General features: G+C 40.6%; 3 protein-coding genes across 5 annotated transcripts; 1 reads left to right on the top strand and 2 right to left on the bottom strand.

The window, feature by feature from the left end:
• Positions 1–5,783: 5,783 nt before the first annotated feature.
• otomp (otolith matrix protein) lies at positions 5,784–16,640 on the bottom strand. Of its 2 annotated transcripts, none has more exons than XM_033325004.1 (10): positions 16,539–16,640; positions 11,015–11,138; positions 10,685–10,821; positions 10,208–10,310; positions 9,819–10,004; positions 8,668–8,842; positions 7,975–8,042; positions 6,818–7,002; positions 6,328–6,499; positions 5,784–6,106 (listed from the first exon to the last, which is right to left on the bottom strand). In XM_033325004.1, exons 2-10 carry the CDS (start codon positions 11,103–11,105, stop codon positions 6,096–6,098), a joined length of 1,128 nt encoding a protein of 375 aa, XP_033180895.1. In that variant the 5' UTR covers positions 11,106–11,138; positions 16,539–16,640; the 3' UTR covers positions 5,784–6,095. The 2 variants fall into 2 exon arrangements, with proteins under 2 accessions (XP_033180895.1, XP_026175164.1); XM_026319379.1 differs by lacking the exon at positions 16,539–16,640 and adding an exon at positions 11,303–11,675.
• Positions 12,846–20,655, top strand: acvr1l (activin A receptor, type 1 like). Of its 2 annotated transcripts, none has more exons than XM_026318021.2 (10): positions 12,846–13,227; positions 13,665–13,748; positions 14,556–14,810; positions 14,984–15,198; positions 15,767–15,866; positions 16,585–16,731; positions 17,085–17,360; positions 17,947–18,144; positions 18,248–18,378; positions 18,986–20,655. In XM_026318021.2, exons 2-10 carry the CDS (start codon positions 13,676–13,678, stop codon positions 19,115–19,117), a joined length of 1,527 nt encoding a protein of 508 aa, XP_026173806.1. In that variant the 5' UTR covers positions 12,846–13,227; positions 13,665–13,675; the 3' UTR covers positions 19,118–20,655. The 2 variants fall into 2 exon arrangements, with proteins under 2 accessions (XP_026173806.1, XP_026173724.1); XM_026317939.2 differs by having other exon boundaries at positions 12,849–13,227; positions 14,981–15,198.
• On the bottom strand, positions 19,586–26,366 carry d2hgdh (D-2-hydroxyglutarate dehydrogenase). The gene is made up of 10 exons (XM_026317622.2): positions 26,204–26,366; positions 25,343–25,693; positions 25,200–25,257; positions 24,979–25,118; positions 24,685–24,878; positions 24,099–24,267; positions 23,856–23,999; positions 23,444–23,586; positions 22,942–23,107; positions 19,586–22,733 (listed from the first exon to the last, which is right to left on the bottom strand). The coding sequence occupies exons 2-10, from the start codon at positions 25,677–25,679 to the stop codon at positions 22,471–22,473; spliced, it is 1,614 nt and encodes a 537-aa protein (XP_026173407.1). The 5' UTR covers positions 25,680–25,693; positions 26,204–26,366; the 3' UTR covers positions 19,586–22,470.
• Between the last annotated feature and the right edge of the window lie 170 nt (positions 26,367–26,536).

Below are 26,536 nucleotides of genomic sequence, written 5' to 3'. Positions count from 1 at the left end.
ACAAATGACTCTTACTAAGACCATTTAAAATAGTGGACGTACAGCTCTCTCACACACATGAACACATGCACGCAGTAAGGATTGCACCTACACCTGTAACTGGAGGTGGTTGTTGGCACATGTTTGTGTCTGAATTAGTGTATGTGCATGTGCGTAAATGAGTGAGTGTATATCTGTGTGTCTGTGTGTGTGGGTGTCTATAGTAATGAGCACTGGGCAATGGGATGCCCAAAGGCAAGGTTTCCTAACAGGGTCAAACTCAAGGACATCTGGCACTGATCCACGCACCCACCTCCAGTGCTCACACACATAAAACATACTGGACCAGCAGACTGCAAACTGATCCAGCACCAACGTGAGGAAACAACATTCTTTTTGTGCATCACCCACCACCCGTCGTGTTTTGTCTAATTCTGCCTACGCTCTCTCTCTTTAACGCGCACACACACACACACACACACACACACACACACACACACACACACACACACACACACACACACACACACCTCAGAGAAACGCCCTCTATTTGTCCCCAAATGAACGAGAGCTTCACGCTCCACTAGCAAAGACTCTCAGTGTAGGTTATTAATGAGAGCATGTCCTAACAACATTACAGAGCTACTGCCCCATGGAAGAGAGGAGAAACATGGGCATACGAGAAGAAGAAAACTGATAACTAAAGATAGAAGAGACGAGAGGAGGTAAGGAGAAGAGAATAGTGACAGAGGAGTTAGAGAAGGGACGTGAAAGTGTGAGAGGAGGACAAAAAATAAGATAATAGGAGGGAGAGGAGAAAAGTGGACAGGAGAGAAAATGAGGCAGGAAAAGAGGAAAGAAAATTAGAGAGTGGAGAAGAAAACTAAAATGGAGCAGGAGGAGAAATGGGGAGAGGAAATGAGAAAAGGGGTGGAGATGGGAGGACCAATAATAAATAAGAAAACTGGAGAGGAGAAAGGTGGACATTAAAACAGGCAAAATTAAAGAGGAGGAGAGTATAAGGGAGGAGAGCAGACAAAGTCAAGAAAAAAACATGGACATGAGGAGAGAGAAAAGAGACGAGAGGAGGAGAGAAAAGGTGGCAGGAAGGTGGAAGATGGGAACAAGTAGAGAAAGAGTCAGAGAGGTTAAAAAAGGAGTCAAGAAAAGTGATAGATGAAGTGGAGGAGACATGGAGAGGAGAAAAGAAACAATGCAGAGAAACAGCATTAGAGGAGAAGAGGCAAAAATGATAAATGGAAGGAGGAGAAATGGGAAACATTACAAAAAAGGACATCAGAAATTAGATGAGACAAGAAGAATAAAGGAAGAAGGGAAGAGAAACATAAACAGAAATAAGAAGAGATCCAGTTGCTCCAGAAAATGTTACTGTTGTAGATTAAATTTTAAATGGATAAAACTGCCCAATCTACAGCCAGAAAGTGAATATAATCAAGTGAACTTCTGTTTATAGAAATTTTTGAAAATGTATTAAAAAACAAAAACTGAAATCTCTCATTTACAAAGGCTTCCAAAGGCTGGTGGGACCTGTTTGCTTCAGTTCCTTCAGATGTGTCCAAAACTTTGGAATCCACTTGTGGCTGCACTGACTGGACACAGTTTAGAGAAGCACATTTTGCACCACATGTATAGGACAAAGCCATGAAATCAAATTCTCAGAACTCTCTGTAGACACCGTCTCTGTAAAAATGTGGTCTAGTCACACCGTTTGTAAAGCTTTGATTGTTCTCAGGTGCCCTCACAGTGAAGTTTGGAACCGCCAGGACAAGTCCTAGAGTCGGCTGTCCGACCAAACTGAGTATTGACAGACACATTAATGCAGCCAGACGCAGTCTTGGAGAAAATGTGCACCACAGTTCACCTTTCAGCCCAACAGTGACCTCCAGCATGCAGCCAAGTCAACACTGGAGGGTCTGACTGTCCAGGACTGTCCTGTGGACAGACCTGATGATCACAGGTCACAGGTGTTTTCCAACCAATATGACGAAACTGCCAGGATGAACGCGACAAGCTGCTCAGATCCATGTGCGCCATGGGCTGCGCACTGCTGAGGAGACAGTGCCATCTAGTGTTTGGTATCAGAAACCCTTCCATACAGTAAAAAACCGGAGCCCTGCAGCCTCGTGTCAAACTCACTCTCACCTACACGTGCCACTACACATAAACCTCCTCCCGCTGCTTCACACGCAAACAATCTGCTGCTCGCGGACATTTTTCACCCCTCTTGTGCGTCATTATGGAGGCGACATGCGCCGTCACACAAACTGAGTGCAAAAACATATTTTGAAATGATAGCTAGTCTCGTGAGGCTCGGTGTGTGTCTGTGTGTGTCTGTGTACTTGTGCTGCCTTACTTTTATTGTGAAAGAGATCTGGGGAGCGTTGAGGGAGCAGGGCGATAAGCCTGGTGTCACTGGCGTCTAATCATACTCCATGTTCCTTATCGGCCCCGGGCTCAGGAGACGGAATGAACTGTGGAGAGGGAGAGGAGGAGGAGGAGGAGGAGCAGATGAAGAGGGGACACTGGGAAGGAGCGGTAGAGGGGAGTTGGGGAGAGCATGAGAAAGCGATAGGTGAAGTGAGATGAGTAGAAGACGTGAAGGAGAGAGGTGAGAGGAGAGTAGAGGACACGAGAGAAAAAGAAGTGGAGATTTAAGGGTCTGCTGCACTGAAAGCATATAAGGAACCGGTGCCAAGCCCCGTGTCCCGACTCACCTCACCACCCACAGCGCACAAACCCACACCCTGTGTAAAAGAAGACACCACTTAACTTCACACTTCGGGCACGCATGGGTGGATGTGTACCGTGTGTGTGTGTGTGTGTGTTGGGGTTATCAGGAGTGCTAAGGATGGGTGGTAATTGAATAATGACAGCAACGCCCCTGATGGATTACCTGTCACTCTTCTGTCTTCTCTCCCTCCATCACTGTCATCCCTCTCTTCTCTGTCGTCCTCGCCTCGCAACCTCCGGTTAAATCGTCTCCCGTCCGTGCCGTCACCCGTGCCAGCGGTGATACAGACACTCACAAACACGCAAGATGTCACGCCTGCAGGGACATCCACGCACACGCGTCCACAGCACAAACACGGAGTGGACGTGTTCAGATCCTTAAGCTAAATGTTTATATTTGGTCAATGTGGAGCCAGATGTAATGACCTAATTCTGTAGTTACATACATCTGATAAAGAAAAGTAGTGAATCTGTAAACAGAAGTGCTGCTGGCCATTCTCCTGCATCAGTCACTCTTCTTACTTAGACACCAGGACCCTGGACGTGAAGCAGCTAGATGGAACTCAGCATCACTGATTTTGTTATTTACATCTGTGTTTTTCCCATTGTTCCGTTTGGAGGAGCGCCACTGTATAAGTCTGTTTTCTTTCTCCTTCATCTTCTATTTCTGGCATTTGTTTTTAAACATAAGTGCAAAGATAAAAATCACTTCCCACAGGTGGCATTGACATACTTTCTTCTCTTTCACACCCACACCTCAAGGTGGAGAGAGGGCTGCAGGATGTGCTAGTTGTTTTTATTTGTGCATTACAGCAAAATGGCCTGTAGGGATCGAGAGCAATTGCAACACTCTGCTGCAATGCAGTTCAGTCTACAGTATCTGCTCCCTGCTAAATGGAGCTCCTTCATCATGAGCACAGGCTTTCTCTGAAGGATTAGTGCCGTAACTCTGGTGAAGTGGTACCAGCAGGGGTATTTGGTCCATGCTGAGAAGAGGCCAGTCTCTACCTGGGCACCACCGATGATGATGGTGTGCCCCTGATTCACCTGTCTGCCTGGGGGGCGGTGCTTCTCTTCGCCTGAGTGAGCACCTGACTCTCTGTATGCAGGGCTTTGTTTGTTTGACCTTCATTCTCTCTTCTTCTCTTCCACTTCCTAATTCCTCCCTTTGGTCTTTTCTTCCTTTTGAGCAGCAGCCTACATCTGAGTGCATGTGTGTGTGTGTGTGTGTGTGTTAGAGAGGCAGAAAGACGAAGAGAGGGTAAGAGCATGAGATGGAGCAAGTGAGATGATATCAAGCATAATTTGTTTCCAGATATCATGTAGCTGTTTCAGAATAATTAGAAGTCGGCTAGAAAGGAGGAGAGGACTATTTTCTTTATCATTGTTCATTTAATTGGTCTGAAAAAAAAAAAGGTTTGCAGCTCTACATATTCAGGCACCGTGGAGTATTTGCACCAAGCTTTTAAGAATGTCCAACAAATGTGAAAACAAATAGCACCAATGGTAGAAACCAGAGTGGAATTAGCAGAACAGATATATCTTTACTGATCACTAATGCAGTGTAAAATATTGCTTCCCTCAAGAAATGTTGCATCATTCATGTTTAGTTTTTACCATTAAGAGCCAAAACATAACACATGCAGTCAGCCACAGGAGATAAAATAGATCACTATTTTAATTTGGAAAGAAGATTCTAGGTTTTCCTTCAAAGTCCTGCAAAACTGCCCCAGTCTCAGCAAATTACTGTAAATATATTTCTGTTTGTATCTGTTACACTAATTCTGGGTAGATTTCTTCCAGTATGATGAGGTCAAAACCCACAGTTTGATAAGGAGAACTTTATCCGGTTTATCAGTTTATTACCGAGCTCAGTGGTGCAGAATGTCAGAGAGATGATAAAGGTGAAGGAATTACAGTCTGTAATACATTTTACAGTACATGATTCTGTGTGTCAAGTAAGGCTTTTAAACAGGCTGCTGATCTTCCTTAATTACAGTGACTTAAACATGTCACAAAAATAAATGATTCTATGCATTTTTTTTGACAATCACCATTTCTTCATAGCACATTAATTCAGTAATACTCTTCCTTATGACAATTCTTGATAACACTACACACTGCACTAACTAATTTCTGCTTATAACACCAGCCTCGAACATCCTCCAGTTAGCAACTCTTAGCGCCTCTCAGTTCCATTGTCTCCCTATTGGTAGCAATGTTAAAGCATAAATGACGTATTAGAAAAGCACATATCCCTTCGTGTGTTGATATGTGAATAGAAAACACAAGCAGGAAAGACAAAGAAGGTTTTGGAAAGCACATTTTTTTGGGGATGCAAATGTTGTCACAAATGAGAAAATTAACAAAGCGTTTAAAAAAGGCTCACTCAGGGGGTCACTGGAGGCAACACAAGCCTTAATCCCTTTTCTTCCAGCTCTATACTGTAACAATACTCTGTGAGCTGGCACAGTCTGCTACACCATACTAGACGTGAGAAAGCAGTGATCCAAGGTTGGAAGCTATACAAGCCATGGGAAAGCAGCAGTCGTATCAACACACACACCAACACGTAGACACATAAACGTACAGACACACACACACACACACACACACTTACTCTCACTCACACACAAACAGTATAATATGCCAGACTGCCAATTAGGGCAATAATGGCTGTGGGAAAAAGTGTATGCTCACATACACACACTCACGCACGTACAGTAACTGAGACTTCTAAGCTCAAAGTTAATAGCACCCAGTTGTTCAGTGCCAGAGACAGACCCTGTGGGGGGGGGGGGGGGTACTGAAGCTCAGACTAATGCAATAAACCAAGAACAACACAATTTCCCATCAGACAGGGTAGGCACAATTAACAAGTTTTTTTTTATTTAACTCAGTTTTGGAGGATAATTTTCCTGTTCATGGTGTAATTATATTAAAATCAAAATTTTCTTTTTAAATTTGTATAAAAAGAGACAAATAACAACTACATTTTCTATTCTAATTTCTATTGTTTCTGTCATATTCTATTCAAAATCCTGTCCTTTCTTTCCAGTGTCCTTTAAAAAAAAACAAAAAAAAAACTACATTTTCTGGAAGTTTGTCTTAGCCGATTAGCCTCTCATAGCAATGTCCTACCCTGTCAGCCAGCTTATTAGCAGAGGTATTAAGTTAGAGGAGGACAAGGATATAAAAACAGAGAATGGGTGGTGAAATACAAGGACAAAACAAACACAAAAAGCCAAGTCAGATACATGGTGAGACAGAGGGACACAGATGGCAGGGAGGGAAGGCAGGATGGGAGGATGGAGACAGAAGGATGGGGTGGAAGTTGATGCGCTGGATATCTTCCTCCTGTTCCATCAGCAGAAGCCTGTTGAAGGGAAAGTGCAATTATGAGAACAGCTGCAGTGGATACACACACACACACACACACACACACACACACACACACACACACACACACACACACACACACACACACACAAAAAGGATAATACAGCCTTCTAAGCCTTCTAGCCACTTAGCCATCCACTCTCCATCAGTAGATCCACATTAACACACTTTTCCACAGGCAAACAGAGGCACACTTACCCTCACACTCAAAGGCTTGCAGCATGGTGGTGTAAGTGGGGCCCAGCCAAGAGGTGTAGCTACCCAGAACCCTCTGCAGGTGGTGGGTGGCATCACTGAAGAGCAGATCGGATTCGCTATAGCCTGCTGAGCTGAACAGGCTGAAGCCCACGGTGGTGTTGCCAAACACATTCTGTGAGAGAGAGAAAATGTGTGACAGCACTTAATGCATGAGGGCATGCACGGATGTGCGTTGGCGTGCTGTGCATATGTGTGTGTTTGATTGAGCTTGTGTGCATGTTGTTTGTTTGTGTTTGTGCAGCCAGTACAGGATGTATCAGTCATCCTGGCGTCTCCCACACACTCAGCAAAGAAGGATGACAGTTTAGCAGATATCTGCATTCTGAGACATGGAGATCGATAATACAGGCTCCACAGAGATATGAGACAGACATAAACACAGTATGGAAACACACACACACACACACACACAATTCCTGTCAACACCAACCTGTAACCGTTCCAGGTACTTCCAGACACGACATTTGTCCTCCATACGCACCACCACAGCGTTAGTGGGGACAGCAGCCAGGTGGCAACGTTCATATTCCTCCAGACCTGCTTCAGTTCCATCTGGACACAGCAGCTTCAGGTCCTCCAGCTCCAGATCTAAAGCCCATGACTCCTGGTTTTTACCTGGGCAGGAGATAAGTGAGGGTGTGTGGGATTCTGTGACTTCTCCATTATAATTGGATCTTTACATGCAAATTTATCAGGTGACCTTTTCAACTTGTTGGAAAGAGGTCCTCCCAGACCACTTCCAGATATAGATTGAGGCAAGTAAATACCAAGTGTAAATGTGCTTGTTAATGACTCAGTCATTTGATTATTATATTACATTTTTCAAACAGCAGATTTAGGAATGAATTTATGGTCTACTTTGGCTTCATACATTGAAAATTCCACATTTTAATTTAGAGAGTTTTTTGTGGTCAGAAAAATAACACCCAATTCAGCCAAGCAAATAATTAAATGAAAAAAAATAGACCACCTTGAAGTGTGCATCCCTAGACAACAGCCCAGACCTTCTGAGTTTTCTTGACCTCCGCTAATTGGTCTGACTCCAGACATTTTTGAACCATATGAGAAAGCATGCTTCGTTAAACAGCTGCAGTTTCTACCAAGTCGGCGTCATACTGCTCCTTCTTGCCTGTACCAGCAAAGTCTGTGTAGCGTGACCGCAATAATGATCTCCATTAATTCTGAATGTAGCCAAAAGCAGAAGAGCAGATGCAGCAAACTACAGAATTAGGTTAATTCACTGTCAAAAAAAAAAAATCTGTCTGTCCTTCCTGTCTCCTTTTCACTCTCATTTTCTTTTTTATTCTAATGACTTATTATTATTATTCTCTGTGATTTTATGTCTCATGAACACAACCATGAATAATGCATGTATCACTTCAGAATACTGTGTTCGTTGTAGTCTGGATTTCATTGTAATACTCTCATGAGAAAAATTGTGAAACGCTGACATCCTGTGTCTTGACAGGGACTAGCACTCTCTGCGGGCCCAAGGAACCCTTATCATCAATCATTTAAATTTTCCATTGATATCATGATATACACAATAGGTGAGTCTCTATAATACATAATAATTTAAACACTGACCATCCAAATTGTCAAAGACTGTTGTGTGTTTAACAAAGGCCACGTCTCCGAGATTTTCAGCTACACATCTGAAAGAAAAACATTAAACACAGGAATAATCAAACGTGCCATCTATAAATAGATTGAAATGTGAATAAAGGGATAATCAGCTCACTTTGGGTTGGTTGTTGCAACAGCATAGCTCTGGAGACCATGAGTAAACTTCGAGAATTAAAAACAACTCCTGTAGCAATTATATTCCCATCTCAAGCACACTTATTACCATGCTGAGGGCCATTCTATTGAACAGTTTTTCACAACATCATGGCATTGTCTTTAATTATGACGTGCAGGCAATGAGTAAAACTGTCATTAAAAAGCAATTACAGTGCATAGAAACTGGCCGTTCAATTAGCTTGTTCTGTTATTTTGATCTGTTCGCAATATGTTCTAATAAATGGAGTTTCTGACTGTTACTACCATGCAATGTAATATTTTATACCGTCTACAGACTCTAAAGAATAGACTCACTAGAGTTATTACTTAATTATCACTGTATTGTTATTAGTATCATTACTGTATTAGTTCAGAACAGGCAGTTCTAATTACGTTGTATTTTTTCTTTATGGAGACATCCGGCCCTGGTTGTAAAAACTAGCACCTCCGGGTGCTGTTAGCGCATTATTTCCCGTGTTGTTAGTGTCTGTGTTGTACCTCAGTGCCCCTGCCTCTCCATAGTGCCTCTCTCTGTGGTTGTTGGCACAGATGTGTCTGTCATTCTCATCTCCTATGCAGGCCTCGCACAGGTTCTTGGGGTTGTTGCCTCTGGGGTCATGCTGTGGGTCTTTGACACCTGGCACACAGCTGTAACCGAAGAAGTTCCCGACCGCTGGAGAAAAACACAAGAATGACTTAAAGAGTGGATTAAAAAAAAAAAGACTCTAGTGGGATAAAAGTATTTTAACATTGCCTGCACACCCCTAAAATTGATTTCAGGTCCATGCAAGGATTGTAGTTTCAATAAGATAAAATCCAATACAGATATTGCTACAGCTAAAACAATAATCAGGAACTATTATGACAACAAAGTAAATCATTCAATTTGTTGAAGAAAAAAAAACACTAAGCATTTCCCAGTTCGCAACTTCTTACTTGTGTAAATTTAAAGATTTTCTTTGTCTTATAAATAATAATCGTTAGTTGCAGCCATGGTTAAGTCAAAAGATTAGGGTCTATCTGTCAGTAAAAATATACTTTATGATTTCTTATGTTCATTTTGTTATTGGATCCATAAATTTAGTTTATATTGTTGTATCGATATTGCGTTAACTAAAGCCTGTCTCCATATAAAGACTCCATAAAATTTACCTTTTTTCAGCTCTTTGTGTTATCCTCAATAATTTGTCCATACATGTGTGACATGGATGTACAATCAAATCTCAGACAATTTTTGTTAGTAGGATCTGTTAATTGTTAGTTTTGGTATATTTGTGGGATCTGTAGATTTAAGTGTGAAAAGAAAAGAAGCAGTCTTATCTTTTGAAAATATTAATCTCCGCCATCCAGTTTTGTTCTTTCTTTCATGGACAAATAACGAGTTTCCAGTGTGTCCTTCTGTTCATCATTACACACCCAACACTCACAAACCTCACATTTACAGAGAAATGTGCTCTGTTCTCTAATGGACTCATGTCTTCTTACCACCAGTCTCCCCCATCCCTTCACCTCTTTGTTCCAAATCACTGCTCTCCACCTCCTCGCTCTAAAACTCTCATACTTCCACACACATGTACACATACATACATTCTTACATCCACACACTATTTCACGCTTCAGTTCGTTTTCTCTGGCCCACTCTGTCTCACCTCTGGGTAAGTTACACTGCTCCCCTACACTGATCTGGGATGTGTTGACCAGGTAACCTATAGGGACAGTCCAGCCTACTGTGGTACGTATGCCAGGGTGACAGGAACTGCGCTCGTGCATCTCCAGCAGTGACAAGTCTGAAGAGGAGCGGCGTGCTATCACCACCACATAGTAGCTAATGCCATCTGAAGGGAGGGTTCACCAGAAGAAACACACAGGCAGAAAACAGGTGGAAATCATTTTACAGATCAGAAGTAAGAAAAAGTGGGAAACACAAATAAAATGCAAACTGAATCTACTGAATAACAGTGGGTTGAAACTATCTGCAAAGGCTGATTTTGAAATACTGTGTTTGAGTATAATCATGTCATGATAATCTGTGACCTACCTACTCCATTGTGGGACTCTCCTGCAGCCAACTCTAGGCCATGGCAGAGGCCAGCAGCATATATATCATCTGCAAACATTGAGGCTGCATCTGCTGTCCCATTCTGAGAAAAGCATGTTCATATTCTCAGTGTTAACAAAACTGTGATGTGAAATGGCAACAAAAATACACAGGAAGGAAGATTGTTTTGTTTCTCTTTAAGACCTTTTCCGTGGAGCTGAAGCAATTCCAGATGCATCAGAGAAAAACAATATTAGGAATTCCATAGAAAAAATACAGATATTTCTGGGGGATAAACAGTGAAGGTGTGGACACATGACACACTGAAAAGGAGTAAAACAAAAACATTTTGAAGAACAATAAAAAAGGACTGCTACATCCACAGTTTTCCACATCTTAGATGATGAAGAGCTAAATGACCAGATATTATAATGCAGACTGGATAGTTCACTTTCCCATCCCTGTTTTGTCACATACCTTGATTTTGTCCATACAGTCTCTGGTGTTCAGGCCACGGACACATTGGAGTGTTCCTCTGATATTTCGAACTGTGGCATTCCCGGCCAAATCCAGACACTTTTGCTCTTCAGCATCAGACAATACACACCAGGTAACTGAGCAAAACAGTGGGGAGGAGATTGAGTGAAGATTAAATGCAAATATTCCAGTAGGAGAGCACATAACTGTACACTTTAAATAATGGCAAATCATACTCCAGGAGACACAGGCATTCTCAGCCTTTTAAAGCATTTTTATCATTACTCTGGCACATGCACACATGGTATAAGCACATTTATCACACTCTACCTGTAGTTTTTTGGTTGGAGATGCAGCTGACAGACAGAAGAGGCAGAAGGAGGAGGAAAGCCACAGGCCGTTTTCTCTCTAGGCGCTCCATATCGGCTCTGGTAGGAAACCTCCTTAGGACAATCTAACACAACAGAGATGGAGAGCAGGTAGTTTTCACTGGAAAAAAAGGTTATTTGGGTGCCCCCTCCCTCTTTTATAACCCATTCCTGAAGAGAGAGAGAGAGAAAGAGGGTGAGAGGGGTAAAAGGTGGGAGAATGAATGAAGTAGAAAGAAGAAAACCTTACATTATTCCTCTATCCCCACTGCTTAAGTCAAAGTCCTCAGTAGGTAATCCTTCCTCCATCTCATGACAGCAGTATAGCATTTCCCCTCTCCAATTATCCACTGAGACTTATCCCAGGATAGTGGTAGACACATGCAGGCTTGAAGCAGTTCAGGTCACCTGGCACAGAGTGTCGACCCAGAGTCTTTAATTAAAAAAGCTGTGGACAATGTGTCTCTGTGCTAGAGCTGTGTTCGTGGAGAACAGACACCAGCTGGGGCTTGCTCCAACTCACTGGAGGCTAAAGCCACAGGTAAGCAAGAACAAACAGCACTGGCTATTGTTTGTGGCTGCAGGACCCAGTGGAGGGAAAACGTATCAGCTACATGATACGATTCTCCTTTTCCGCTCTCTTTGCCCACCCACAAAAGCTTGCACTCACTCGCACTCGCACTCACACACACACACACACACACACACACACACACACACACACACACACACACTGATATTTTTCTGAGCAGCTACTGAGCCAACCTAGAATTAAAGAAATCTTAACAGGTGAGAATGCAATGAATTTATCTTTTTATAGTCTACACCCTTCAGTATCTGTGTTATGTAATTTCAGATCTGCATGGTTGCTCGGGAGATGAAAGGTCATATCAGTTTACATGCAGCTTTTAGAAAGTGAAGGAGAGCTCTTTTGGGGGGAAGGGTGGGGTTTCTGATTGTCAGCATGCATGGATGGGTGAAGGGACAAGGACGCAGAAGCACTTTTTAAAGTCAAACAAATGGCATGGAAAATGAGTTTTCAGAACATACATATACATATGATTCAAGTTTCTATTTTAATGGTATATTTAAGTCCTTAAATGATGATGGCTAAAAATTTGTTGCTAAATAAAGGAGAGATTTATTTGTTTACCAGTTATGTGATTAACTGATAAAAGTCAATTTAATTTCTTGTGTCGTTTTCCCTGCAGTGTCATCAAACCTATTATAAATTGAAAGTGTGCTTGAGAAATTATGAGACAGAAACTTGGTGAGGGAAAATCCAAATCTGGAAAGAATTTTAAAAAAACAGCTTCAATTACTGGCTGCAAACTTCAAACCTGGGCATGAGATTGTTTAAAAATGTTTGTGATGGAATAAAAAAGGATTGCATTGGTCCTGTTACTATCAAATCTAACTGGCCTTGTATTTGTAGGCAATTTAATGCAAAGGTTCAATGAATACATCACATACTGTACAAGACCAGAATTTTCCAACATATAATTGACTTGCCCAGGTATATATATGTTGCAGCCACACATCTTGTTTGCAGGCCTTATTAGCTCTTCACCAGACAGTAGAACTATACAAAACAAAATGTTTGCTATTTAATTTAACATGTGAGTGTGCTTAAAACAAATGAGGTTATACTAATGAGACTATGCAGTATGCCATACCCACTGGATTGCCCCTAAATGAATATAAACTTTATTTGTAGCGTACTGTTAAAAGAAAATAAGCTTGGTACGTGTTGAATGAAAGGACTTTGCATAATGTAAATGTGTTTTTCAAACTGCAGCTGTGTTGCTTTTCTCTGGACAAGTGTGTTCACGTGGTCAAAGACTTTCTAACGTGTGAAGAACACACTGTCTTGTTGCTATTGAGCTATCACAGATATGTTATTCATGCTGTTCACTCTTAATATTTAAATTACTGGCGTTGTGGTGATTTTTGCATACAACCTGCTGGAGGACTCCTCTGCCCCACAATCCATCTCGGGATAATAGTTTGGTGACGTCATGCGTGGCCGGGGGAAAACAGCCAGTAGGTGGGCTGGGCTGTGGTACTGATTCAGCCTCTGACACCGCAAATCACGCCAATAACGTTATTTAAACGCAGTCTACGCATAAACAAACATCACGCAATGAGTTAGAGGCTGCACGTCGTGTGTGCTAGGTAAGTGAGTTGTTGTTTTTGTCGCTAATATTTGGCAGCCATAGCCCGGCTGCGCTTTGTGTTGAGCAGATAGCTTGAGTTAGCTTGCAGGCTAACAGCAGCAGCGGGTAGCGTCTGTCTCTCTGGCGCCTTCGAGGCGCCTCAGTCTGGACAATGCAGCCGCTTGTGAAGGGCCTGCAAGCTACAGCAAACAACCGGGGGCCCAGCCTGAGGCTTCCTGAGGAGGAGTTGCTGATAACTTCGCGTGTGCACAGACTTTTGTCAAAAGCAGAGGCTGTGACATTGAAATTCATAGTGTTAACTTGTGTTGTTAATGTTGTCAATGCTATATTCGCTTAGACTGCAGTGGAGCAGCTACAATTAATCTTTAAATCCATTGCTGGTGATTAGCTGTTATTCACCAGTAGTTTGTGGTAATCTTTCTCCCTCCCTGTCAGTGCACTGAGACATGGGTCTTTGCAGTGTCCACGTCCTTCTGCTGCTCCTGCTGCAGGCCCTGGAGACATCAGCAGAGGGATCAGGTACTGACCTCAGCTTTCCTTTAACTCTGGTTCTACTGTTTTTAAACTGCGATGTCCTGTCCTGTGTTGTTCATGTGCACTCACACAATCATGAACCACATATGTACATGGCAGAGTAGCTGCTGCATCCTCAGCCAATCAAAAGCTGAGTTACCTGGATAATTTGATGGATTAAATGTTGGTATAGGATAGTTTGTCCAATTTAAACCACTATAAACTGTTTTATATGTGAAAACATAGAATGGAATTTCCAAATGAAAAATATCATTAGTCTAGATTTGCAGTGCTTTACACTGACTTTTAAAGGGACGTATGTGCTGTTTTGGGATTTTTAAAATCAGGCAATAATACACTGCCCTGTCCAGCTGAAACATCCCACTTCAAACTCCATTTCACATCAGCTCTTTGACAATGAAGGGGGGGGGGTGTCTCTGTTTTAGTGGAGGTTTACTGTATGATCAGTTACTAAAACATTCTTACACTGCACATGAAAGCTGAAGGAAAAATAATGTGCAGGGTTTGAAGGCATGAATACAAAATTGGGAGAAAATGGAGGACTGTCTGATAATGCTTGTTACCTTTTATGGCTTAATTGTGGGCATACTGAGAGTCTCACCTAGTGACAGCTGCTACAGGACAAGCACTCGTTGCTGATTGTATGTTTTGCTAGATGAGCAGTTTACTAGTTTGTGTGTTTGGGAAAGCATGTTGAGACAGAAGTATTTCTGCTGGCTTAAATAAATCCTCAGTGTTTATATACTGTGAAATAGCACAATGTATGGTGAATTGATATCATCTCCTCCACAGATGGACAGTTGGTGTGTCTGTGTGATAGCTCTAAATGCCACCAGGCCACCCAGTGTCATGGCACTCGGTGCTTCTCGTCTGTCAAAGTCAGCAGCGGCGGGGTGGTGTTTGAGCGTGGCTGCCTGACGGGGTCAGAGAAAATCCGTTTACATTGTTCCACAGCTCCGTCCTTCCAACAAGCCATTTTCTGCTGCTCTGAGGACATGTGCAACAACAACACCAACGTGCGCTCTATGATGTCTCTGCTTCCATCAGGTGGATAGCAGTTCATAACGTGCTTTATTTCAGCAAGGAAGTGCTCTTTTAAATATAATACTTGTGTCCTGTAGCTGTCTATAAGATACTCTGACAAAAGGCAATGTGTGGTGCTATCTAATTTTTTTTCCCTTTTCTCCACTCTACATCCTCTCTACTCTTGTCCTCAGAAGATGAGCCTGCAGGCGAACCAGTTCGGTATCGCGTAGAGACATTAGCTCTGTTTGTACTTGGTCCAGTGGTGGTTCTGGCTTTGCTCTCTTTAGTGTCAGTGTTGGCCTGCCGGAGGCTCCACCACGGCCGTCTGCAGAGGCTGCAGGAGTTTGACACTGAACAGGGGGCCATAGATGGCCTCATTACATCCAATGTGGGAGACAGCACTTTAGCGGTAAGAATAATGAGAAGCTCTTGTTGAAACGTTGAAAAGGGATTAAGAGCAAAGGACAGAAAGAACACTCACATGTTGGTTTGCAGTTTTAACATCAGTGCATTTGTATATTTGAGGTATTCTTCACACAGAAATCATTTTAAGTTTTGTCAGCTAGTCAAGGTTTGTTAGGATCTCTGCAGTTTAAGAAAAAGGTTTTTTACATTATGCTATCTAAACTCATTGCATTAACTATGCTAACATGCAGTCATTTATTGGGTTTATAGGTTTCATTATTATGACATTTTCTTGGTGAAATTTTTTTCCAATTAGAAATTTCCAATCTTTTCATTTTCTTTTATGTTCCAGTGACAAAATCTGACATAAATTTTAGTGACTTATTTACAGTCAGAACTGAGTTTAACATTTTTGCATGGAGTAAAGCTGGTATTCTAAAAGGTATTGTGTTAATATCACAGTTCATACTGAATTCCAGTAAGTTTCACCCAAATGTGACTTGTAAAACTCGCAAGTTCCTTCTACAGATTATGGGATACACATCTAAACTGATATTTGTCACTGTCTGCAGGACCTATTGGACCACTCATGCACATCAGGTAGTGGTTCAGGTCTTCCCTTCCTTGTCCAGAGAACTGTGGCCAGACAGATCAGTCTGGTGGAGTGTGTAGGTGGGTAAAACAGGTTGGAATTCAATTCTTTCTTTTTTTTTCCTCCACTGAGGAAAACTAATATCAAAATGTTTATACAACATGCACAACAAAATACACATCTAAAAGTAAGCTTCAGCACAGAAGAGCTGAGTTACATATAGCACCTATTGTCAGTAATAGTTTCCTAATGGGGGGAAAAACAAAAGCACATTCAGCCCTTTGCTTGATAAACAGCAGTGAGCAATTTATTAGTCAGTCTAGCATAACTCACACTTGCAGACAGCAATTAAGAAATAAGATACAAATCTGAGAACTGTCAATTTCCATTCTTGGTATTTGTTGACCATGTGTAAAATTACGTGTCAGTGTGGTGACGTGAGGTTTACTCGTTGTCATGGCGACTTAACAAATTTTAACTCAAGCATTCAAATAGAAATGTGTAGGTCACATGTAAGATCGTGTTCTGTATCATACAGTACATTCTGTACCTCTTTGGAATTAGAAAAATGTGGTTTCCTGCAGCTTTGCTGTGTTACTGCCAGGTGAAGCATCAGGCCTGTCGAGCAAATCTGATTCTGAGATTGTTGAGCTGCACTGCAAGTGTCTGTAAAATAATCTGAATATACCTTAAAAACAGTTTTTTAATTTAAAACAAAAAAATAAAAGCATGATGTACTTTTTAAAACTCACCTGTCTGACTCTTGTAATGTCATGTCTTTCTTTCCCTCTTTTCCAGGCAAAGGAAGGTATGGAGAGGTGTGGAGGGGCCAGTGGCAGGGCGAGAACGTGGCAGTTAAAATCTTCTCGTCGAGAGATGAAAAATCCTGGTTCAGAGAGACAGAGATCTACAACACAGTCCTGCTAAGACATGAAAACATATTGGGTGAGTATTGTCTCCAATGCTTTTACCAAGGACACAGTTGTGATATAAGCATGTCTTTATACTTTTTACATCTTGATGTCAGTTTGGTTTGCCTTGCTATAGAGAAGTATGTATTAGAATGTATGGCAGGGATGTTTTCCCACTTAGCCTGAACATGATGTCACACTTGATGGCCTTGTGTTTAACACCTTTTATATTTGGGAGCAGTTTTATATACAAATTGAACACAATAAAATTTAAGTGTGTAGTGTCTTATAATAAATCCAGAAAATGATCCAGTATTGAAAAACTGCACCATTAAAAATGTGTTATTTTATTCTCTTTTCTGTAAAATCCTGGGTCTTTTCTCTCAGGCTTCATGGCATCCGACATGACTTCTCGAAACTCCAGCACCCAGCTGTGGCTCATCACCCATTACCATGAGAATGGGTCTCTTTATGACTACTTACAGCGAGTTGCCGTGGAGACATCAGAGGGCCTGGCAATGGCAGCATCGATAGCATGCGGTCTTGTGCATCTGCACACAGAGATCTTTGGCACAGAGGGGAAACCTGCCATCGCCCACCGGGACCTGAAAAGCAAAAACATCCTGGTCACAAAGGAGCTACGCTGCTGCATTGCAGACCTGGGTCAGTCATTTTTCCAGCACTGTATTATATGTGACTATTTGTTTCATTTTGTTTTTCATGGAATTTCAGACTTTTAGGTCCTTAGCTCCAATTTTGTATGAAAGGTTCAGACAAACTTTGTTGTAAAGGGGTTACTTGGTCAAACCTTACTAACAATCCTTAAAGCAACATTGAGGACAATATTGTTTCATGTGTGTTTTTTTATTATATAAATCAGTATTTATCTATGGTAATATACGCTATTGTTTTTTTTTTTTGTTTTTTTTTCCCCCCAAATTGCACAAATGCATTAAAGTGTCCTTTTTAAAAGATGTCTTAGAATTTTCATTGTAAACAACTAGATTCTTGTTTGTTCCTCACCAAAAACACTGCATATCTTTAAGATCTTACAAACACAATGAAGATATATATTAATGCTTTAAACTCTGAATTGTTTCTATGGGATTGTAGTGTTGTTTTAGTGGTGCATTACCTGTGCCTTAGTCAAACCTGTTACCTGCTATGCATTCATATTGGCCAGAACTTTCTCTCCATATCTGTCAGGGCAGAAGACCCAATATAAAAACTATCTATATGCATGTTACAGGGCTGGCTGTGACCCACTCCCAGGCAGACAACCTGCTGGATGTAGGCAACAATCCAAAGGTTGGCACAAAGCGCTACATGGCACCTGAAGTGCTGGATGAGACCATTCAGGCAGACTGCTTTGATGCCTACAAGAGAGTTGACATCTGGGCCTTTGGACTGGTGCTGTGGGAGATAGCAAGACGCACCTATAGCAATGGTACATTAGTTTGCAAAACAGCCAGCTCAACTGTTGTATTTTTGGGACCAGATTTTTAAATGTTAGATTTAGATTTGCTTTCAGTTGTCATTTCTCTTTCCAGGCATTGTTGAGGAGTACAAGCCTCCGTTCTATGATCAGGTGCCAAACGACCCCAGCTTTGAGGACATGAGAAAGGTTGTGTGTGTGGAGCAGCAGAGGCCTTTCATTCCCAATCGTTGGTTCTCTGATCCTGTGAGTAATAATCTTATTACACTTTAATGTCCCAGAAATTATTAGTCAGTGCAGTAATTTGTAACTAAGATGTGTCTGAAGGACAAACCTGACAGGTCATAAGATAACTGAATTGTAATATGTATTTACTTTCAGGCTTTAAAAGATCTGAGAGGAAAATTACTTTGTTAGCCAAAGTGCTTCAGATATAGACCTAGACCTTAGTGTAACTCAGACATTGCTTTGCTTTAAAAGGAAGCCTCTGTTTTAAGAGATATGTCTAACTTAATATTATAAAACAATGGTTCTATGCAGTATTTATCTGCCTTGTTACGGGAAACAGTCAAATATAAGAAAGGTCTTATTCATTTTAAGCTTTTGGAAGTCAGGGATTATTTGTACTGCTGTGAACTTCTCATGATGTTTGTCCTGATGTTTGCCTCTGTAACTGTAAAATTCTAAAAAAGGCTAGTGAGATAGCCATACCCTGCTAATACCAAGAATGTCAATATGTATTTAAAAGCTCTTGTCACATCAATCACAGATTCCTCTCTCTCTTTAGGTGCATCTCTGAATGGCTCTCCTTTTAATTCCCATCTGCTTCATCCATTTCCTTTTTTTCCCCCAGACACTTTCTGCTTTGGTAAAACTGATGAAGGAGTGTTGGTACCAAAACCCGTCTGCCAGACTAACGGCACTGCGTATCAAGAAGACCTTGGACAAGATTCACAGCTCTTTGGAGAAAGGCAAGGAGTCGTGAGAGGGCGAAGAGCTTCAGAGGCAGCTGCCTTACATCAGGGATCAGCTTAGAGAAGAATCCCATGTTGAAGTGAGAAAAGGCAATACGGGGGATGCACATAGAACCAGAGGAAAGTTGTTCAAGTGTCATCCAGCCTCACCCTTCTCCTGCTCTTACTTTCTTTGTGGTTACCTTTCACCATCATCCTTCTCTTTGACTTGGAGTCCATGCAGACACTTGGACTTGACCTGTCTGAATAAGCCAGCCTTTGCTATGGAACATAAACCAGTTGCCAATGTGTTCACATCGACCTGAACTGTGGACTGTGAAGAACATGGATGGCATATTGTAGTACCCCATCCCAATATTTTAAGGCCCATTTAAGACTGTTCTTCTTACGCACACTAAATAAGGAATTGGGTATGGAAATCTAGTTTCAAAGTAGAACCTGTTCAAACTGGGTAAAAGAAAATCGGTTCTGCTTATTGGTTCCTTAACAAACCCTTTATTATTGCAAACAAAGGCTAAATATGTGCATTGACATACAGATCTATGTGCCAGCCCTGTTTACGTGACTACATGTAGCGCTGTCCACTTGTTTAGATAAGAGCTAGCATGCATAGCTAAAGTTAGAACTGGCCACACGTTTTAACATTTGCCACTTCTGTAACTTACAACAGAGTGAAATAAGGGCCGCAGTAAAATATGTTTGCTTGCACATGAAATCTGACCAAACATGGCAGCACATTGTCAGTCTGAAGGAAGTAACACTGATGTTTTCAGTCTCTGAGCCAGAGTGCATCATAAGTGAGTGCTACAAAACAAACACAGCTCAAAACATAATTAGACAAATAGTTCAGCTGCTACTGAACAGTTGAGAGAATAATATTCATTAAATGACTTAAATCCAGATTAATGATGTAACATTAGCTTCCAGGGACAATCAGAACATTTTCTTCTGTTAATTACCTATAAAATGACTGTTTGGTTCTATTTGTTGCTTCTATTCGTAAATATTTAGTTAATGCTCTTCTACATATCATTTTGGAATGGAAAGGGGGAATCAATAAGCAGAACTGGAATCAAAATTCAAACGATATCCAGCCCTACAGTAAACATTACACATTAAAAGTCTTTACAACTGCATTTTTGATGCTCAGCCAGTGTTTGGGCATGCAGCTGTGGCATTTCTCTGAGACAATCAAAAATAATTTACTTATTTAGCTTTATTAGAACATGCCAACTATCGCCACAAAAACAAACACTACAAAACACATATGTTCACTTACAAAAAGAAAAGAGCCAACAATCAATTGTTTTAAACTTTTTTTAAAAAAAAAAAAAGTATGACATTTATGTTTTCCATCTCCACTGCTACCGCACTACTGAGGATATGTAAGACTGATGGATGATGGTGCGTGACACTGCATACATATATAGGTATTTACTCTACTGAACTTTCTATACCCATACTGTCATTATCAGAGCTAGTAGGAAATTATTTGTGGAGAAATAATGGACATTGTAGGAAAAACTTTCTGCTCAGAGAGTTTTGTACAGAAAAAAAAAAAAACTACAGATGCTACACATGGTTTCTGGAGTAAATACAAGTAAGTACCTGATAATAGGAATTAGTGTGTATCTTATAATAAGAGTGTGCAATGAAGTCATCCTCCCTGCCTGGCATACTCACTGTGGCTAATTCTGAGAAAAAGTTCTGTTCAAGCAGAGAGGAATCAAGGAGGACTTGTTTGAAGTAAAGCCAAGGTTTTAAAAGAATACTTTGGGATTTTTCAAGTTGGTCTAAAAACAATATTGACATGCCTTTATCAATGTCAGGATAGGTGTTAGTCATGACTTTTCCCACTCTCCACAGCAACCCTGCAGGGTTTCACCCAAAGAAGAAGAAAAAAAAAAAAAAATACACAGGCCTCAGTTTTATGCAAAAATTCACTCCAAAGCTTATCTGAGTTTCAAATGAAGCTTCAGCTGTCCTACTAACCTAATCAGAGGTGGTGGCTTTCAAAATTAGTCTATTACAGACAAATTTCCCTCCTTGGTTTGAATTTTTGCACAAAATGAGGGCTATGTATTTTGTCCATTTCTTACATTGCGTACCAGTTGAAAAGCTTTAGAGTAGAAGCTGACAGAGGCCTTTCATTCACATGGACACTACAATGTTTAAAAAAAAAAAAAAAAAAAAAAACACATCTATCCGAGAGGTCAAGGAAAACAAGAGGTCCATACACCAAAATTAACAAAAATCTTGTTTTGTGTAGATTTGGCATATAAAGTCACAGAAGAAAAAAGGACATTCTTTTTTTAGTACTGTTACATTTTACTTTTTTTGTATATGCTCTTTTAAAATTCCATATCTATGTAATATATTATAAGACTACAGAAAGTATCAACTGAATCACTGCTAAAGGTATAATAGGACTTCCTAACAGGTCTATATTTGTTGAACAGAGCTGCTCTGCTTTTACGTAAATGCTGCCCCACACACTAAATGGTTTTTATCCCTCCAAAAAGCTACATTTAATACAAGAATGTGCTTTTTTTTCCTCCCCTGTGCTGTTAAGTGCCAGATACTCAGAAAAATACATTTTGTTAATTCAAGGAGACTAACCTCTCATTTTCTTTGAGCTCTGGATGTAGGTATTGGTCATAAGCACCACAGATCCATCTCTTTTCCAAATTTTGTTTTGATTTGAGTGCGATGTTCATCTTTGGCTACAGATTACGGACGTGAAATCTTGCCACATTGTACGGGTGTCCTGAATAAAGGAAAACACACTCATCTTTATTTGCAAACAAAGATTCATTTTAAAACATACAATTGCCTAAGTGTGTGGTTACAAATTAATTTGTTCACAAATGCTGGGTTTGTTTTGGAAAAAAACAAACAAAAAAAAAAGAACAAAAGTTGCTTTTCCTTTTTTTTTTTTTTTTTTAAAATATATCTAATAAAACATTTACTGCACTCTTGCCTGGTGTGTAATCATCCTTCACTTGTAATTTTTGAATATAGATGGAGACACTGAAACAGTACAACGATAACAGTGTGTTGAAGTGCTTGTCATTCTGAAAGTAATGTTTCACACATATGAAAACTGAAACTGCCTCTTGAAGTTGTGGCATGTATAAGTTGCAGATGTCACTTGGTATTTCCAGGTTGCCTAGTGAAGGACATTTCTAGTGCAAAATCTTTGGCTCTACAATAAATGTATGAGAAATATATCACAGGAAAGTGCAGGCACAACCAAAAAAAACAAAAAAAAAAAAACCAAACATGTTTGAATCAAGTAGATAAAACAGCTCGTGCATATCGTCTATAAACATTCCCACCTAAATCACAGCAGTGAGACACTGGGTCATTTTAGGTTATCTGGTAATGTCTTGTATGGGTTGAGAATGCCTTTGGGGTCCAGCATAGCCTTGATGTTACCCATCAGTGCCACAGTCTGGGGGTTTTTACTGTAGTAAATGTAGTTCCTTTTCTTCAGGCCCAGCCCATGCTCAGCACTGATGCTGCCCTGACAGCTGGCTGTCCACTCATAGACAAACGGCTCGATGGCAGCAAGGAGAGCAGGGTCTTTGGCAGGAGAGGTGATGTTTAAATGAAGATTACCATCACCTTAGGGGTGAGATGGAAAAATATGGGGTGTGAAAGATGAAAGTTTGATTAAAATGAAATGTAATCTTAGTATTTTATATAAAGCAATACTTATTATTTCAGAATACAGATATTGTTGGTATAATAATCAAGGAGATACCAAGAAATCACATCACAGTATTTCCCTACTGATATACGGACTTCATGTCTGTCCGCCTTCTGGTCCTACCTATGTGTCCGTAGCCCACCACACTCTTGGCCCGGTCCCCCAGGCGCTCCCTCATGTCTGTCACCAGCTGGTAGATCCTCTCCACTGGAAGTGAGATGTCATACTTGTAGGTGAAGCCATCATGAGTCAGCGCCTCAGTGACACGTTCACGCATTGACCACAGAGCCTTCATACAAGCAGACAGGTAACATGAAAAGGCATCACTGGCTCCTACATTACTGTTTGTAATTATGCCAATATATAAAATTGCAGCACAATGCCGTCTTTATTGCTCTATACTGATATTAACATTAATATTCCATTAACACTCGTTAACATTTCATGTTATAGCTTTACATGTCTTTTATTGCCTGCTTCTGTGTTCCATGTTTGATAAAGCAACTCACTGTGTCATATCAGTGTCTGAGTCACTATAACCAACAGCCAATTTGCTTTTGGTCTTTGTCAGAGATTTGTTAAATAACAAGGAAAATCTAAATATCAGATTAAGATTAGACAGTACCTTTATTTTTGTCTCTTCAGTTGCCACAGTCCCATCGTTAACCAATGAACATGCCATCGCCTCCTCTAGGAAGTTGTGGAGTTTCTCCCCGTCATGTGACGGGTCTGAACCGGATGTTTCTATGACAACGTAGAAAGGACAATCTGCAGAACAGAGGGAAATGTCTAGGTGTTACTTTTTTTTTTTTTTAAAGAGTAATAAGACAGGTTTAACTGTATTATATTTATATATTACATTGATTAATTAAGTACATACCATAGGTTCTGAAGTATTAACAAATACATCTTATTCCTCCCAACACAACCCGTTACACCAGTGATTACAACTACATTAAATGGTGTTATAAGGCTTTTAATTGCTAAATACCGCAGGTTAATAAAGTGTGATAAACTGATTATGTCAGCGTGCCTACCAGAGATGGGATTGGGCAGTCTGAGGTGTGTATTCAGCAGTCTCATACACTCACTATCCAAAAACTCAAAGGCTGACAGAATTTCTCCCAGCATGCCTCTGCAGAGCTGAAATGTCTTCAGCAGCTGCTCAAAAGTCTCACAGCCTAAAATGAAAAACAGAAACAAATAAACGGTCAACTAGTAGAACGTAACTGCTAAAATGTAAGACCAAACTCATACAGATCTGAAATAGGAAATAATACCTAGGAAAACCACATTAACAGATGTGGGTCTCCGTGGACAAAGAATGGACACTGCTGTAATGACCCCCAGTGTTCCCTCTGACCCTATAAACAGCTGTTTGAGGTCGTATCCAGTGTTATCTTTCCGCAGCGTGGTTAAGCAATCCAGCACTCGCCCATCTGCCAAAACCTGTACAGTGTATAAACATAAGCCTTAAATCAGTGATTCCATCCCTAAACATCAGAACCACACCAGAAACTCTGGAGTTTATACTTCTTGCTGTCTGACTCTAAACCCCCAAAATAACAGGTCACAGGATGAGCAAAGTAATAACAACAAAATAATATTATTTATATTTTTAATTTAGACATTTTAATATCTATATATTTCTTCTGGACTGTAAATTAAAAACCTTCAACTTAAGAGTGAAAAGAAATAAATCACTCTTTAACTGAACCGCTTCCAAATTATAACCTATATTCTGGCATCACAAGTCTGTCGGACTGATTCAGCACATGGAAACAAATGCATAAAGGTTTGGTAAACTGATCTTTTTTGAATGACTACAAAATAATCAAAAATCTATCATTTATTCTTGCAATTTACCACTTCCAGTCCCAGCACAGTCCCATGTAAGGAGCCGTATCGCAGCAGCCGGAGCCCACCTGCATTTGTTGCCACGTTACCCCCAATTTGGCAGCTGCCTTTTGCTCCAAGATCCAATGGCATAATATGGTCTCTCTTCTCCAAGTAGAGGGACAGGTTTTCCAAAACACAACCTGCCTGGCAAGTCAGAATACCTGACAGACAGAAACAGGAAACCGAATGCTGTAAATGCATAACTCTATTTATAAAATAAAACATTTAATTTGGTAAAAATATCTGTATTCAAAAAATTACCAGAGATACTATCAAAGGCAAGGATCTTATTCATCAGGGCAGTAGAGAGGATTATCTCATCATAGACAGGGACACTACCCCCAGTCAGTCCAGTGTTGCCTCCTTGTGGGTTCACTGCTAGGTTACGGCTGTTACAGTAACTACAGAAGAGGAAACAGAACAACTTCAGTACCTTATATGAGTCTTGTGTGTGTATCCAGCCTTTATCCCTTCATCTTTACCTGAGAATTTGAGAAACATCTTCTGTTGTTTGAGGTCTCAACATTACCTCACTGGAACCTGCAGCAGAAAATGTGTAAATGTAAATTCAATTGCAATAACAAAATGCAAGGTGGACTAAGCTGAGGTTAGTTCTGAACATCACCTTTCACTGACTTGAGCCAGTCCACATTACTTGACTCCAGCAGGTCTGGATCAGTGATGGTTCTACCTGGTAGGATCTTCTTAAAGAAGGCCAAATCTTCCTGAGTTACTCTGGAGAAAGGTAGCCTGTCTGGAGCTGCAGCAGGGGACGACTTGGGTCCATTCCCCTCAGCATGGAGTTTTCGAGCTCCGGCTCCAAACTGCAATGAACTGTTTGGTAGAAATGAACTACCAAGGGCCACAGGTGAAAGTCTTCTTGTAAATGAGATGATGCTATGAAGTCTCACATGTCTCAGAGCTGTCTCCAGTTTTAGTGTTTTTGGGAATATCCCTGCCATTACGAAAAATGATGCTGCGGTGGGCAAACATAGATATATATTGTTATATAATTATATAATATTGTTACACAAGATCGAAACTGCTAGACTTCTCAGTTTAAATCACTCTCATATTTTATATATATTCGTTATTTAGCAATCACAGCTGTAAGTAATGTCCAAGTACTTTTCTCTTGCGATTATTATTTTAAGAAACTATTAATTTAATAATGAAACATTTAGAAAACTACAAAAAGGTAAAAACGTTTCTTCATCGTGGAAGCAGCAAAATTTGAATCTTTCTATTACAAATAAAAAATACAAGATAGTTTGAAAGTTGCTTCTCTGCTTAAGAGGCATTGGCTCAACAAACCGGCTACTAGCAAACCAACACTGCTTTTCGTTTGACATGTAGAGCTGCAGTTTTGTTTTCAGGCGCTAATTATTAAAATGACTAACGTTAATTAACTAGAGAAACATCCTGTTAGCTTCTGGCTCGATTAGCTGTTAGACATGAACAGCCGACAATATTTTTATTTACTCACCACAAGATTCACTTAGCGGCCTGCATCTTCTTGTCCATGCGTCTGTCTTGGACTTGTCTGTGAGAGTAAAACGTGTCACAAAGTTTAGGGACAGTTAAGTTACATAAAAATGCCCGAGTCAGTGTTTGCATCTAGAGCTAGCAAATGCTAAAAGCTGCTGAGGTTCTTCTTCTACTTTAATGGCAGCCTACAAACCACCGTGAAGATGTACGCTGCCCCCTACTGTATCCGGAGTGGGTATCATAATTTCGCCATTGTAGATCTTATTTTGCAAATACTAGACATATTTCGTTTAAATATTTATTGAAAGGACTTTGTGCCCGTGGTTGTTTC

Source organism: Mastacembelus armatus, chromosome 22 (assembly GCF_900324485.2).
Source record: "Mastacembelus armatus chromosome 22, fMasArm1.2, whole genome shotgun sequence".
In the NCBI taxonomy this organism is placed as follows: Eukaryota; Metazoa; Chordata; class Actinopteri; order Synbranchiformes; family Mastacembelidae; genus Mastacembelus; species Mastacembelus armatus.
This window is presented reverse-complemented; position numbering and strand designations above follow the sequence as displayed.